Below are 15,175 nucleotides of genomic sequence, written 5' to 3' on the forward strand. Positions count from 1 at the left end.
GGGTGAGAGGTAAGACAATGGCAAGAAGAACTTGATATTATTGCATTCGGAGCCAGCACGCTCCTTAATTTGGTTCACAATAGCAGATGAGCCAAGACACAGGCAAGAGACTTTAGGAAGGTGGGCTATGCATCTTGCCAAAGGCAAATAGAACAGCACTGTAGCCAATGGCATGCTCTGGGCAAAGGGACAGAAGTAGTACTAGCAACGTTAATCTTTTCCTGCATATGAGCAAAAACATTAAGCATAGAATTCACAGTTATGAACGTCTGATACTGAAAGAAAATGCTCAGGTGTTCAACCCAATTTGTTCTGATGTGCAATCAACACTGTCATTTAGAATACAAAACTGTGGGTCAATAAGGCCAAAGCATTTAAAAACTGTAGATGTCATTGTGTTGTTATACTTCAGTATGGAATCTGCAAGAATACTCAAACAGACTGACAATACTAATTACTTTGATTACAAAAATAACATTTAAAAAAAACACTAAACAGAACGCTAAGACTGAAAGAGCAGAGTATTGCCAGGGTTGAAAAGAGCGAAAAAAATAAGTAAATTGGTAAGCAAGCAAACTCAGTTTGGGTTTAAAATCCTGTAACCTTATAGAAAGAAAGCAAAAGAGATAAATAAATTCACTTTTTGTGGTTGTTGGAAATCCTGCCTGACAGGTATGCATTTTAAAGAAAGATTTGGATGTAATCAGTGCACCTCACTTCCCTTTTAGAGTATTCCAAGGTGTTTTGCAAGCCATGACTCCTGGGTGTAGTCACTGCGGTTACAGGAGAAATACAGCTGCCAATTTGCATACAACACACTCCATTAAAACACATTTTAACAATAACAAGACATGGTACTTGTTGATTAATACTGAGAAATGAATAACTATTAGTCAAGAGACGAGAGTTAACTACATACTTTTTTTTTTCAAAATCACAGATTTCAAGTGCCCAAAGAAAAGATAGATTGAATCTCTGTTTAAAGACATGCCTGACAATGCAACAGTCCCTCGGTTCGGCAATGGAGTATAATCTTAGATTTGTGCTCAATCTCTGGAGTGAGATTTTAATCTAGAATTGAAATGCAGCTAAAATTCAGAACAACTTAGAAAATCTAAATACTGCCATCAAGATCGATTAATCCACAGCACAAATTTCATCCATTCATACAAATGAATAATTCTGAATATTTATTTCTACTGAAGCTTTCTGCAAGATTTATTTCACCACAAGGCTGTTAAAGTTTGTCATGTAGTGTATTTACAGTAGTGATGCAATTGATCACTTATGACACATAACCATTGAGAATTAATGGAGCAAATGTCAGAAAATCGTATGATCTGGCTCAATATAGAAACCAGTATCAGACTTACAATGAATTCTCCCACCAACAGCTGATCGATGGTTTGCCTGATCTCCGCCTTCGTTTGCATCTTGAGCTTATTGTATTGTCTTCTAGCAGCTTCTGCCACGCGTAGCTCTAGTTCTGATTGGTAACCAAAGCCTACCAAAATGGATGAAAAATTCCACACAATTTTTCAAAAACAGAAACCTGCAGTCACCTGAGTCCTAGATCTAGATCCTACACATTTTCCAAAAAGAACTAACTTACTTTTGCAAGTACTGGTTGAGTACCCATAATCCAAAATGCTTGGGGCCAGAAGAATTTTAGATTTTGTAATATATAATAAGATAACTTGGGATCACCATCATTTAAAACTCTGAAATTTACGTGCTACCAGTACACAATCTTTGTCTCACACTTACTCATCATACATATGAACTTAACAGTAAACATTACATACTATGAATATAATGAAAATATGCGTGCAGGGTAACAAAAAGCAGCACAGCAGCATCAGGAGAATACTTGATCAGTTGTTGAACAACATACAAACAATGGCAGGCTTTCATTCTCCACCTTTTGATTAAAAGCCATTACACTGTATTTGAATTTTTTTTTAAGGATTGTAGACTTGTTCTGGTGTTAGATTTTCATCAGTGACTCTTTAAAAAAATTATTGTCATGTCTTTTCTTAAATTTCTGCATCCAGACTGCTGAATATTCACAATTACCTACAATTTTAAGTTCCTCATGATAGATCATTGCTTGTTTCATGATCAACATACCGTTTAGAAGTACATGTTCACTCTGACGATACATGATTGAGATCTTCATTTTTCACTTTATGCAGTGTTTTTCTATTTTTCATTAACTTCTGTTCATTACTTACGTGAAGTCATTTCTCAGATCTGTCTGCGATGCGCAGAGACCTGTGCATCACCTGGGAACCTTCCCAGCACCTTGTGGAATTTTTGATTTGTGAGGTTATGTCATCACTCAAAAAAATTGGATTTCAGAGGCTTTTGGAATTTCAGATAAGGGGTACTCAACCTGTATTAATGCTATCCTATGTGACCACACAGTGAGAATTGCTTACATATAACAAGAGTTGTTAAACATCGCTTAGGATATTCAAATAATACTTGCATTTATAAGGTTTTTTTTAACATGTTTTAAAGACCACAGTAACAGAATACCACAAAAGGCACTCCAAGGAAGCAAGGAAAATCAAACAAAGGAAACTTTGATCAAAGAAACTGTTTTTAAGCGGAGTCTTAATCTAAGGAATTTCATGCTGCGGGTTCTGAAGCAATTGAAATGCAGCAAAGACTGAAGTGACTAAGTCCACATTGGAGAGGCTGAGGAGATTACAGTAACAGGAATTTAAAGGGGAGGATGAGGTTGAAGTTTGAAGATGGGTTCAAATTAGATGAACTATAGCTAACAGGCCAGTCCAGTGAAAACTGGATGGAGGAGGAAACCAAGAGAGTGTTATTAATGAGTTGCAATTAGTAGAGGGTGGAAACTTACAAGAACAGCTCAAATTATTGAAAGAATCAATAAGAGTATCAACAGGAATTGGGATGAAGTCAGGGCTGGAGACATTATAGAAGTGAAAATATACAGTATGATTTGTGCATTGAGCAAATATGCAATTGAAAATGATATTCATGCTCAAGTCAGCAAGGCTGTCAAAAGTCTGGTTTAGTCAAAGTGGTTGGTGAGAAGATATAAAATACTGCCAAGTGTAAAGAATTTATGACTATGACTAATTGTAATGGTTTTGATCTTAGCCACTTTTGCAGAGGAGAAGTTTGTAGCTCAAAACTAAGAATCAGATTACAATAATAAGTGTCTATACAGATGGTGTTGGGAACGGGGAAGAGAGAGAGCTGAATATTAGTACCATACAATGAAATACATATTAAACTCAGTGTTGCCTTTGTATAAGAATAGAGTAGTGGGAACCATTATAGCTTTGACATCAATCCTGTTGTGCCAACATTTCAGTTGATACTAATGTTCTCCTGCAGGGGTATCCAACCTGGGGTCCACAGACCATGGTATAATAAATGTTGGGAACCCCTGGTCTAGTGCAATATTGATGGATACAATAGTATGGATATATGGTAGTTGATCCAGCAGACATTGGTTTGTTACGGACATCTTCACAATCCCTTGTTTGGGAATTACATAATCTAATGGGTGCCAGAGAAGACAGTGTTCCTCTCCAGGTTTCCCATCAGTCAGTACTTAGTAGTTCTTTAAAATGGCCAACTTCTGCCTGTTGCATCTCATAGCAAGTGAACATCGGTGTCAAGGTGCTCCAGCTCCTGAATTATGAAATTCAACAGGCAAATGTTAGGTTCTTTGTTGATGGAATGGTCCACAAGGCATCTGGCACATCAGTTATGCATGGGCTTAAGCAAAATAACTTTTGTCCATTACCCTTCCTATGGCCAAACCTGACCTGTGTCCTGACAATCAAAGTCAAAGTAAATTTATTATCAAAGTACCTTGAGAATTATTTTCTTACAGGAAAATGAAAAAATACAATAGAATTTGTGGAAAAACTATAAATAAATAAAGTTTGACAAACAACTAATGCACAAAAGACCATTTGTGCAATACTGAAAACATGAGTTGCAGAGTCCTTGAAAGTGAATCTGCAGGTTGTGGATTCGAAGTCGTGGTGGGTGAAGTTATCCACAACAATTCAGGACCATGATAATTTTAGGGTAATAACTGGTCCTAAACCTGGTGGTGTGTGACTTTAGACTCCTGTACCTCCTACTTGATGGTAATAGCGAGAAAAGAAAATGGTGGGGGTCCTTGATGATAGATGCTGCTTTCTTGTGGCAGCACTCCTTGTAAATGCACTCAGTGGTAGGTGGGCTTTGTGTATGACGGACTAGGCTGTACCACTTCCTGTAGATTTTTCCATTCCTGGTAATTGGTATTTCCATACCAGGCTGTGATGCAATCAGTTAGGATACCACTGTACACCTATAGAAGCTAGTCAAAGTTTTAAGTGACATACTGAATCGAAGCAAATTTCAAAGAAAGTAGTGGTGCTGCTATGCCTTCTTTCTGAGGGCAGTTAAGTGCTGCTCAGGACAGATCACCTGATAATAATGATGCCAAGTTACTGACCCTCTCCATCTGCGATCCCTAATGTGGACTGACTCATAGACCTTTGGCTTCTTCTTCCTGTAGTCAATAATCAGCTCTTGTTTTGCTGAAGTTGAGTGACAGAATGTTGTTATAGCAACATTCAACCAGAGTTTCAATCTCTCTCCATTATGCAGATTCATCACCACCTTTGATTCAGCCAATGGTTCCATCTGTATTTTGGCCCATAATCCTGAAGTACACTTTAACTTAACCTCCACTGGCTAATGAATGATTACTTTTAAATTTACTTTTCTACGAACCTGAGGTATGCACTTTGCCCTTGTAGAAAAAATCAGCAACTTTCTTGATCACTAAAGGGTTATAGATGATGTTGAGGGGTCGAGTGCTGACTTCCAATCTTCTCTCATAGTTACTGCATACTGGATTTTTCTCATAGATCATTTCAAATACTGGTGGCAACTTACATGGAGAATAAAAAGCTGTGAAGTACAATGAACAAAATTAGATTAATTAAAAATATATTTTCTGGTAATATGTCACTCATAATTTTCCTCTAGCATCAGTGCTTTCTCATCATTGAATATGAGTATATGTCCTTACTGAATAGCAAGATACAAAATTCTGAAGGAAAGAAAAGAATCTGCAAAAGCAGACATCTGGAACAAAATACAGAATGCTGGAAGAAGTCAGTGGATCAAGTAGCATCAGCGGAGGCAAAAGGTTTAAGTCAAAGTTTGGGTGGAGACTCTATATCAGAATTGAGAGGGAAAAGGATAGGCAGATTAAAGCAGTATGGGGAAAGGGTAGGACAGAGACTGGAAACCACATGGGGAAGGGACAATGGGAAGATGAAAACAGGTGGAGGGGCATGTGTGAACTGAAATTGGATGGGTCAATGCTCATACCATTACTTTTGAGTTACCAAAATAGAATGCAAGATATTGTTCCTTCAGTTTATAAGACGATAAGAAATAGGAAGCAGAAACAAGCCAGTTGGCCCATTGAGTTTGCTCTGCCATTCCATCATGGCTGTTTCATTATCCCCCTCAACCCCATTCTCCTGCCTTCTCCCCATAATCTTTTGACGCTCTGCCTAATCAAGAATCTATCAACCTCCATTTTAAATATACTCAATGACTTGTTCCCACAGCTGTCCATGGCAACAAATTCCACAAATTCACAACACCCTGGCTAAATAAAAATCCTCATTTGTCCTAAACTGATGTCCCTCAATTCTGAGGCTGTATCCTCTGGTCCTAGACTCCCAACGATAGGAAGCAGCTGCTCCACATCCACTCTATCTAGGTCTTTCAATATTTGATAGGTGTCAATGAGACTCTCCCTCATTCTTCTAAACTCCAGTGAGAACAGGCCCAGAGCTATCAAACAGTCCTCATATGATAACCCTTTCATTCCTGGAATCATTCCTGCGGACCTCCTCTGGACTGTCCCCAGTGCCAGCACATCTTTTCTTAGATAAAGGACCCAGAACTGCTCACAATACTCCAGGTATGGTCTGACAAATCCTTATAAAGTCTCAGCATCACATTCTTGCTCTTATATTCTAATCCTCTCTAAATGAATGCTAACATTGCATTTGCCTTCCTTGCCACTAATTCTACCTGCAAGTTAACCTTGAGGAAATCATGCACTAGTACTTCCAAGTCCCTTTGCACTTCTGATTTTTGAATTTTCTCCCCATTCAGAAAATAGTGTACGCATTTATTCCATCTGTCAAAGTGCATGACCATACCCTTCCCCACACTATATTCCATCTGTCACTTCTTTGCCCACCTCACAATCTGTCCAAATCCTTCTGCAAGGTTCCTGCTTCCTCAACACTACCTGCCCCCTCCACCTATCTTTGTATCCTCTGCAAACCTGGCCACAAAGCCTTGAATCCTGTCATCCAAATTACTGACATATAATATCAACGAAGCAATACCAAACCCTGCGGAAAACCAATAGTCACCGACAGCCAAATAGAACAGACCCCCTTTATTCCAAACCTTTGCTCCTGCCAGTCAGCCAACCTTCTATCTATGCTCGTATCTTTCCTGGAATATCATGAGCTCTTATTTTGTGAAGCAACCTGAAGTACAGACCTTATAAGAGGGCTACTGAAAATGCAAGTAAACAATATCCTATGACTTCCTTTGCCTTAAGCTGCCTAATGAAATATGGTTCATTACACAACACCCAATCCAGAATTGCCTTTGCCCTAGTGGGTTCTAAAAAACCATCTCAGAGGCATTCTACAAATTCCCTTTCTTGGTTTTCCCAATCTACCTGCATATTGAAACCCCCCATGACTATTATAATGTTGTTCTTATTACATACCTTTCCATTTTCCATTCTAATTTATATCCACATCTTGGCTATTGTTTGGGGGCCAGAATATAACTAACACCCATCAGGGTCTTTTTACCCTTACAGTTTCTACCCACAGGGATTCTACATCTTCTGATCCTATGTCACCTCTTTCTAAGACCTGATTTCATTTTTTAACCAACAAAGCCACCCCACCCTCTCTGCCTACCCTTTTGGTACAAAGTGTATCCTTGGATAGTAAGCCTCCAAACTATGATCTTCTTTCAGCCATACGTCATACGCCATCCCACATCACACCTACCAATCTCTAACTGTGACACAAGATCATCTACCTTACTCCATATATGGCGTGCATTCCAATATAACACCTTTAGTCCTGTATTCATCACTCTTTTCGATTTTGCCCCCGTGTTAACTTCAACTCATTCCACTGACTGCAATTTTGCCCTATTATCTGCCTGTCCTTCCTCACAGTCTCACTACACTTGTATACCATTTGCTCCATCTTCAGCCTAACATTCTGGTTCCCATCCCTCTGCCAAATTAGTTTAAACCCTCCCCTACAGCTTTAACAAACCTGCACACAAGGATATTTGTTTGGTTTCAGGTGTAATCCACCCTTTTTGTACAGGTCATACCAGAAGAGATCCCCATGATCCAGAAATCTGAAACCATACACCCTGTATCACTTCCTCAGCCACTCATTCTTCTGTACTATCATCCTATTCCTGCTCTGACTAGCACATAGTACCAGCAATAACACAGTATTTACTACCTTGGAGGTCCTGGTCTTCATCCTCTTCCTCAACCTCCTACACTCACTGTGCAAGATCTCCTCCCCCTTTCTAACTGTCATTGGTACCAATGTGCATCATGACTTCTGGCTGCTCATCCTCCCTCTGAAGAATCTACTGCAGCTGGTCTGAGATATACTGGACCTAGCACCTGGGAGGCAACACACTTCCTTGGCTTCTCTTTAATGGCTACAGAATCTGCTGTAAGTCTCCTTTTACTATCATTCTGCCTGACTTTACCCTCTCCTGCTGAGATCAGAGCCAGCCACGGTGCCACTACCTGACTGTACCCTTCCCTGCTGAGCTCAGAGCCAGCCCCAGTGCCACTACCTGGCTGCTGCTGTGTCCCGGTCCTCCACACCCCCAACAGTATCCAAAGGGGTATACTTGCTGCTGAGGGATGGCCAAGGGGAGCCCTGGATTAACTGCTTATTCCCCTTACTTCTCCTGGTGGTCACCCATCTACAATCTGAAGTCTGCACTCTGAATGTGACCACTTCAATAAAAGTCTCATCATTAACGTTTCCAGCCTCCCAGATGGTCCGAGGTACATCCAGCTCCAGCTCCTTGACCATGTCAACCAGGAGCTGAAGCTTTGTACATTTCCTGAAGATGTAGTCATCAAGGAGACCATTAGGTACCCTGAAATCTCACAGGAGGGGCATTCCACTGCCTGAGCTACCATCCTGCCTACAATTTTTATACCTCTAATTTCTCAAGCTTATGTTCCAGTCTGTGCCTGCTCTCGCCCAGGCCTGACCACTCTAACACTGCTTACACTTCGCTTCTTTTTATTGGCCCCTGCCGAATGCCTAAAAGCTCTCGACGATTGCAGCCCACCAAAAAGTCCCGAAAGGTTCCAAGCTCTTTTTCAACCTTACACTGCCTCGCCAACAAACGACCTATCACAATGATTGTAGCCTACCGTTTGGCTTCTCCATAACAATGGAGAAAGCCAATGACCAATTGATTGGTGTAGGAAGGAAAGGAAAACTGACATGTTACTAGAAGCTCAAGAAAGCTATTGTGGACAGAACAAAGGTGCTCTGCAAAATGGTTGCCTAGCCTATGCTTAGTATCCCCAATATACACAAGGCTGCCTCATGAGCAGTAGATGCATTCTGCAGAAGTTGAAGAGGGTGCAGGTGATCCGCTACCTCATCTGAAGAGCTGTTTAGGTCACCAAATATATTAAACACATACACATTGGAAGTACAAGTGATCCCCTACATCCCAATAACTGCAATAACCTCACTATTCTCAATATTCAAATATTTCCTTGCTTATAGATCAATGAGGATTCCCAATACACCATCCATAAATAAAAATAATTCATTAAATACTTATGAATTTTGGTTTTAAATTAACTTACATTTCAATCAAAATTATATAACAATTTTTTTCTGATTTTCTCCTTTAATGACACACTCCTGGAAATCATGATGCAAATAATATTACGTAGAACCCTCATTGTACAAGACGCAAATGGCTGTTCCTAGTGCTTGGTCCTTGACTATTAAATTGCTTTTATCTGTGATTTTCAGTATTAAAAGGAACACTGAAGTATACTGCCTTACCTGGATGAAGATTGGCTTTTTCAGACAAGGTGGAGTGCATACCTAATGTCTGTGATAAGCTCGCAGCGTCTTTTTCCTGTTAATGTACATAGGAGGCACAATGTCAATGTTGCTCTCTCAACTATAATTATCCAATAGTAACCACAGAAAAAGTCTAAATCAAGTTAATTATGCCACACAGGCAAGCATCACTTTTCTCTCTTAAAAAAAATGCCCAAGCAGATAGTTAGAAATCCCTCAAATTATCTATAAATAAAGAACCAAATAAAAGGCAAATTTTAAATTATGTTGGAAAAGTTGACCCAAAACAGATCTTCATATTATATTGTCTGACTCAATTGCAGTCCCTGGAACTTAAGGCATCATGGTCATACCCAATGCAAGCAATTGTGATACAAGTAGGAAATGTCTAATTCCTTTGTACATACATGTAATGACACCAAAGTTTATGGGATATCTTAAACATTTTAAAATTTAATGTGGGTCAATCAGAAGATCATTTTCCTATACGCAGGTCTTCCCTGATGCCTTTCACATCCTCTCAAAGGACTTCAATCAGGCTAACTTGAAGAAACCTCAACCCACCTACCACCAGCACATCACCTACAGCACCAGAGGACCCAACACACTCTACCAAAGCTACACCCCCATCAAGAATGCCAACCATTCCATCCCTTGACCACATTTTAAGAATTCTGACAATCTAGCTGTCCTCCTCCTACTTGCATATTGACTACAGCTCTGCCTTCAACCCTATCATTCCCTTGAAACTCATTACTAACTCAAGACATAGGCCTTGGTAGCTCCCTGTGCAAATGGATCCTTGATTTCCTCATGGACATTTCCCAGTTAGTATGGATTAGTAACAACATCTCAACACTCACCATTAGCACACGTGAACCCCTGCTCTATTCACTTTATACTTATGAGTGTGTGGCTAAGTACAGCTCCACTAACGTATTTAAGTGTGACGACAACACCACTATTGTTGGCCAAATCAAAGGTGGTGACAATACAGCATATAGGAGGGGGATTGAAAATTTGATATAAGTGGTGCCTCAACAACAACCTCTCCCGCAATGTTAGCAAAACCAAAGAGATGATTATCGACTACAGACAGAAGTACTTTACAACTTGTGTTCTCAGCATTTTTTTTTGCAGTTTGTCAGCCTTTGTTTATGTAGAGTTTTCATAAAATTCTACTGTACATATTTCCTGTATATACCTGCAAGAAAATGAATCATATACATAGTATATCAAGACATATACGTACTTTGATAATAAATTTACTTTGAACTTTGATGTAAACAACAAAGACTCGCATGTATATAGTGACTTTAATACTAAACTTACAGTTTTTCACCAGATGATGATTGAACACCAGAAATCCAAGGAGATACATTTCTTGTCTCAGACACCATTACAAAATTAGGTTTGAGGTGGCTTGAGTGCAAGCAGAATTATGGTAGTTTTTAAAAATGTTCTTCATGATATCCCAAGGTTATATCACTAACAGGAGGGAGGAAAAACTCCACACTACTCAATCAAACTAAATTAGTCAGTATTTTAGAAACTGTATACCACACACTACAAATTCTGCTGGCCGATGGCTCCCCTTGGAGGCTGGTAGCAAATAGATTTACTAAGTAATGGGCTGAACAAAGTTTTACAATTCCTCTTTCTTGTACACACACCTCAACAAGCATTAAAATGTTATCACATGATAAATCTGAACTAAAAAAAGAACCAATTACATCGTTATGATTTGACCTATATAAAAACACTTTCCCCCCCAAGATGAGCTATAATGCAGTGACACCTACTGGTTTGGGTGAAACTAGGACAGGGAATAAGGAACCCTGTGTTGCCAAGTCTCGCAGGAACAAGCCTCCCAGTTGGATAGAGAACAAGGAAGATTCTGTGCGAGGTGAGGACTCCACACCAATTTTTACTCCTGAAGAAAATACAGAAAAATGAGGCAATTGTTTATATGCCTTCTCCATATGATAAAAATATTTTACAGTAGTAGTATACAGAATAAGGCCCAGAGTACTGCCTGGCTTGTCTCAGTAATCAGCAAGGTGCCCAATATCACCACTTCCATACTGTCTGTAACTTCAATACCTGCTAGAAGAGCAAGGTCCTAATATTGCTATCACTTACTAGAAATAACCTTCTCGCAGGCAAAGGTCAACTCTAAATTCACTTGTCAGGCACCAAAACCGACTCCTGCAAGGCCCTAAAGAACTTTGAACACCTGTGAAGCCATGTCTCAGGCTGAACCAGCTCTCAAAATCATCCAAAGACTTTGTATGTCTTCGCTGTCACCAGCATCCACAAACATTTAAGGATAATCATAAGTTATAAATATCAAACATATGAAAACAAGAATTTTGAAGTATAGTAACAGATTCAAAGACTGAAAACTCTACAAATTGTTTAAAGAGTACAATTCTTAACTTATTAAAATGTGAATGACCTGAGACTTACCAGGATTAAATCTGCCCACGTTTCCCAACATAAATGCAGGGAAACAGCAGACAATTGATACTTTGCTGCACAACTCCATAAGGGTTCAACATCACAGTAAATTTGGAATCATGGTGTGGGGACTTCACAGGAAGCAGGAGGTTTATTTATTTGATAATCTCATCCTCAACACAAGTTGTGCACTACGGTTTTGCACCATTCTTTTTATTCACTTTCAGAACCACGAACAGTTCCTGCAGCACCCCATATATGATCTATTTCTTTTCTTTCTCTGCTTTCTTTAGAGTTAATCGTATTTGCTTTATTTTTCTATTACAACTGAAAATTGTTGAAGGCTAAAAATTGTCTTTAGATGGAAAGTGAAGTGCTAACACTAATGAGAAATGAAGAAAGTTGCAGTTTAAATAACCAAGTCATAGGTTTGTCACAATGGAGACAGCCAACACCAAGAGACTTCCTTTTAGCTTCTTATGTCTCTAGTTAAGTGGCATTTAGCATATCTAGTCACAACTCATCAGATCATTAATCACAGACTAATAATAAGAATAGTCTTCATTCTTATCACATTCTTATCTGAATGGTGGCCGATTAGGAAAAGGGGAGGTGCAACGAGACCTGGGTGTCATTATACACCAGTCATTGAAAGTGGGCATGCAGGTACAGCAGGCGGTGAAAAAGGCAAATGGTATGCTGGCATTTATAGCGAGAGGATTCCAGTACAGGAGCAGGGAGGTACTACTGCTGTTGTACAAGGCCTTGGTAAGACCACACCTGGAGTATTGTGTGCAGTTTTGGTCCCCTAATCTGAGGAAAGACATCTTTGCCATAGAGGGAGTACAAAGAAGGTTCACCAGATTGATTCCTGGGATGGCAGGACTTTCATATGAAGAAAGACTGGATGAACTGGGCTTGTACTCGTTGGAATTTAGAAGATTGAGGGGGGGATCTGATTGAAACGTATAAGATCCTAAAGGGATTGGACAGGCTAGATGCAGGAAGATTGTTCCCGATGTTGGGGAAGTCCAGAACGAGGGGTCACAGTTTGAGGATAGAAGGGAAGCCTTTTAGGACCGAGATTAGGAAAAACTTCTTCACACAGAGAGTGGTGAATCTGTGGAATTCTCTGCCACAGGAAACTGTTGAGGCCAGTTCATTGGCTATGTTTAAGAGGGAGTTAGATATGGCCCTTGTGGCTACAGGGGTCAGGGGGTATGGAGGGAAGGCTGGGGCGGGGTTCTGAGTTGGATGATCAGCCATGATCATAATAAATGGTGGTGCAGGCTCGAAGGGCCGAATGGCCTACTCCTGCACCTATTTTCTATGTTTCTATGTTTCTAATATTAGTTATTATCTTGTTCACTTTGAAGAAATTTATCAAATGTACAAAATTTAATAACATTATCAATCATTTCTCACTTTATCTATGGGTCTTAAACTATGTACAGCATCACATTCGCACTTCTATTTCACCTTGTATTATTTGCTGTGTTCCATAACATTAATGCACATCCATCAGTCTTACTCACTGAAGTTAAATGAATATGGTTAAAGTTACCTGAAACCTCTAGTTCCACAAAAGCAGTTTCTTTCGCACTAAGACTAATCTCCCTTTCATGTCGGAGCAAGCTGATGGTTCCACTTTGTAGCAGGAAGTTCAGTTTAATAAAAACATGGTCTCTCCTTGTGAACGTATTCATGCCTGATGTATCTGTCATTGTATTAAAGAGCTCATCGCCATCTGAAAAAATTAAGAAAAAGTTGCCCGATGAATTTACGAGAAACTAAATGCAGCGCAAAGACGGTTTTCAGAGTACACTAGATGCTTACAATATCTCAACAGCCAGATGAATAACTATATTAACAAGGTTTATCCTTTACAACTAAATACCTCATTACAAATGTTAACTGTCCTCTATCACTCATGTAAAAAGCACTATCAAAAAACACTGATGTAAAAAACATCATATTAAGGTATAGTAAACTGAAAATAAACTAATGACACAACCAACATATTAATAATACCTGTACAAAAGGGAGGCAAAACAGCAAGTGGCAACAGTGAGAAGTTAGCTGATATACAAGCGACTTTTCAAGATTTACTCTTTGAACTTGAGAGAATGTGCCGCTTTTCACAACCATTGAGATTAATTTTAAATATTTTGATATAAGAGAAACACATTTGAACTCTTCAAAGCTCACAATAGAATACCTTTTAAACATACTTCAGCAAAGCAGTAACAGGCTATGTTATCTCTAATGCAATGTAAGTGGCATATACTGAAAATGTGCTGGAAATTATTTGATGATCTGCTAACTTTGTATATATCACCCAGTTTATGAAATGGCAGAAAGTATACAAATAACTTCAAAATTGAGTCATTTAACTCCCCAAGACAAGTACCTAAAATCAATGCATTAGTACAGCCCAAAAATAAAATAACGAAGGAAGAACAGATTATTCCAATCTCTAACCTAGGGTAGATGAAAGAACTCCTGGTAAAACTAGTAAAAATAAATGGTGAGATTACATAGACAGGGAAAAAAAACACTCATTCAAGCTTCACTCTGAACTCAGCTGATCTGCTAATCTCGACCAAGGTCAGAATGGTGGCAAGATGGCCCTGGTACCCATTCTGGAAATTGTACACATACAGGGTAATGACTGTCCCTCAATGTGGCTCTTTCCATAAGCAAATCAACTTCTGCTTAATAAATAAAGTTTTATCCTCTGTGGAAAGTATAACAAATGGTAAAGGCTAAATTGAAAAGGAAAGTCTCTCTGTAACAGCTAAAATGCCTTTATTTTAAGGGGATTGCTACATGAAGCTGTGCTCTCAATCAATGAAAGAGAGAAAGCTGAACAAACCCTCATGAAAGATGTGTAATATCTGGCAAAAATCATTAGCTGCCTTTAACATCAATTTGGTAATCTTCATTCTCTCAGCTGCTGAGGATTTCTGACTTCATAATTCCACTGGATGATAGGGAATAGAGTAACATGTCAAGTATAACCTTTGTAAATAAAAAAAATGAAGGAGAGTTGCATAAAAAAATCACATGGTGATTCTCAAGCAGTCATTGGATTTCAGGTATATTGGTACTAAATAAATGTTGTTCAAAGTAAATTTATTATCAAAGTACACATATAGTCACCACACGTAATCCTGAGATTCATTTTCTTGTGGGCAATCACGGTAAGTGGGAGAAACACAATCGAATCAATGAAAGACCACACAAAAAAACTGTACAAATCAAAAAAGAAAAAATACGAACAATAAATATTGATAACATGAAATGAAGAATCCTTGAAAGTGAGTCGTTAGATTGTGGGAACAATTCAGTGATGGAGTGAGTGAAGTCATCCCCTCTGGGTCAACCGCCTGATGGTTGAGTACAGGCCCTAATACCAAATCAGAAGTTTGCTCATGGGAGTGCTTTTAAGAGAGAATTGTGGCATCATTAAAGCATGAGGGAGACTGAGAATTCTCTGGAAAGGGTGAGGG

The 15,175-nt window shown here is 39.1% G+C and overlaps 1 protein-coding gene across 3 annotated transcripts in view; it reads right to left on the reverse strand.

Annotated features, from left to right (window-relative positions):
- Positions 1-15,175, reverse strand: part of vps13d (vacuolar protein sorting 13 homolog D) — a 323,941-nt gene that overhangs the window by 250,347 nt on the left and 58,419 nt on the right. For all 3 annotated transcript variants that reach the window (XM_063033119.1, XM_063033121.1, XM_063033120.1), the window contains exons 12-16: positions 13,228-13,410; positions 11,006-11,136; positions 9,183-9,258; positions 4,780-4,959; positions 1,374-1,504 (exon numbers count right to left, since the gene is read on the reverse strand). In XM_063033119.1, coding sequence (XP_062889189.1) covers positions 1,374-1,504; positions 4,780-4,959; positions 9,183-9,258; positions 11,006-11,136; positions 13,228-13,410 — 701 coding nt within the window. The remainder of the gene's footprint in view (positions 1-1,373; positions 1,505-4,779; positions 4,960-9,182; positions 9,259-11,005; positions 11,137-13,227; positions 13,411-15,175) is intronic.

Source organism: Mobula hypostoma, chromosome 25 (assembly GCF_963921235.1).
Source record: "Mobula hypostoma chromosome 25, sMobHyp1.1, whole genome shotgun sequence".
In the NCBI taxonomy this organism is placed as follows: Eukaryota; Metazoa; Chordata; class Chondrichthyes; order Myliobatiformes; family Myliobatidae; genus Mobula; species Mobula hypostoma.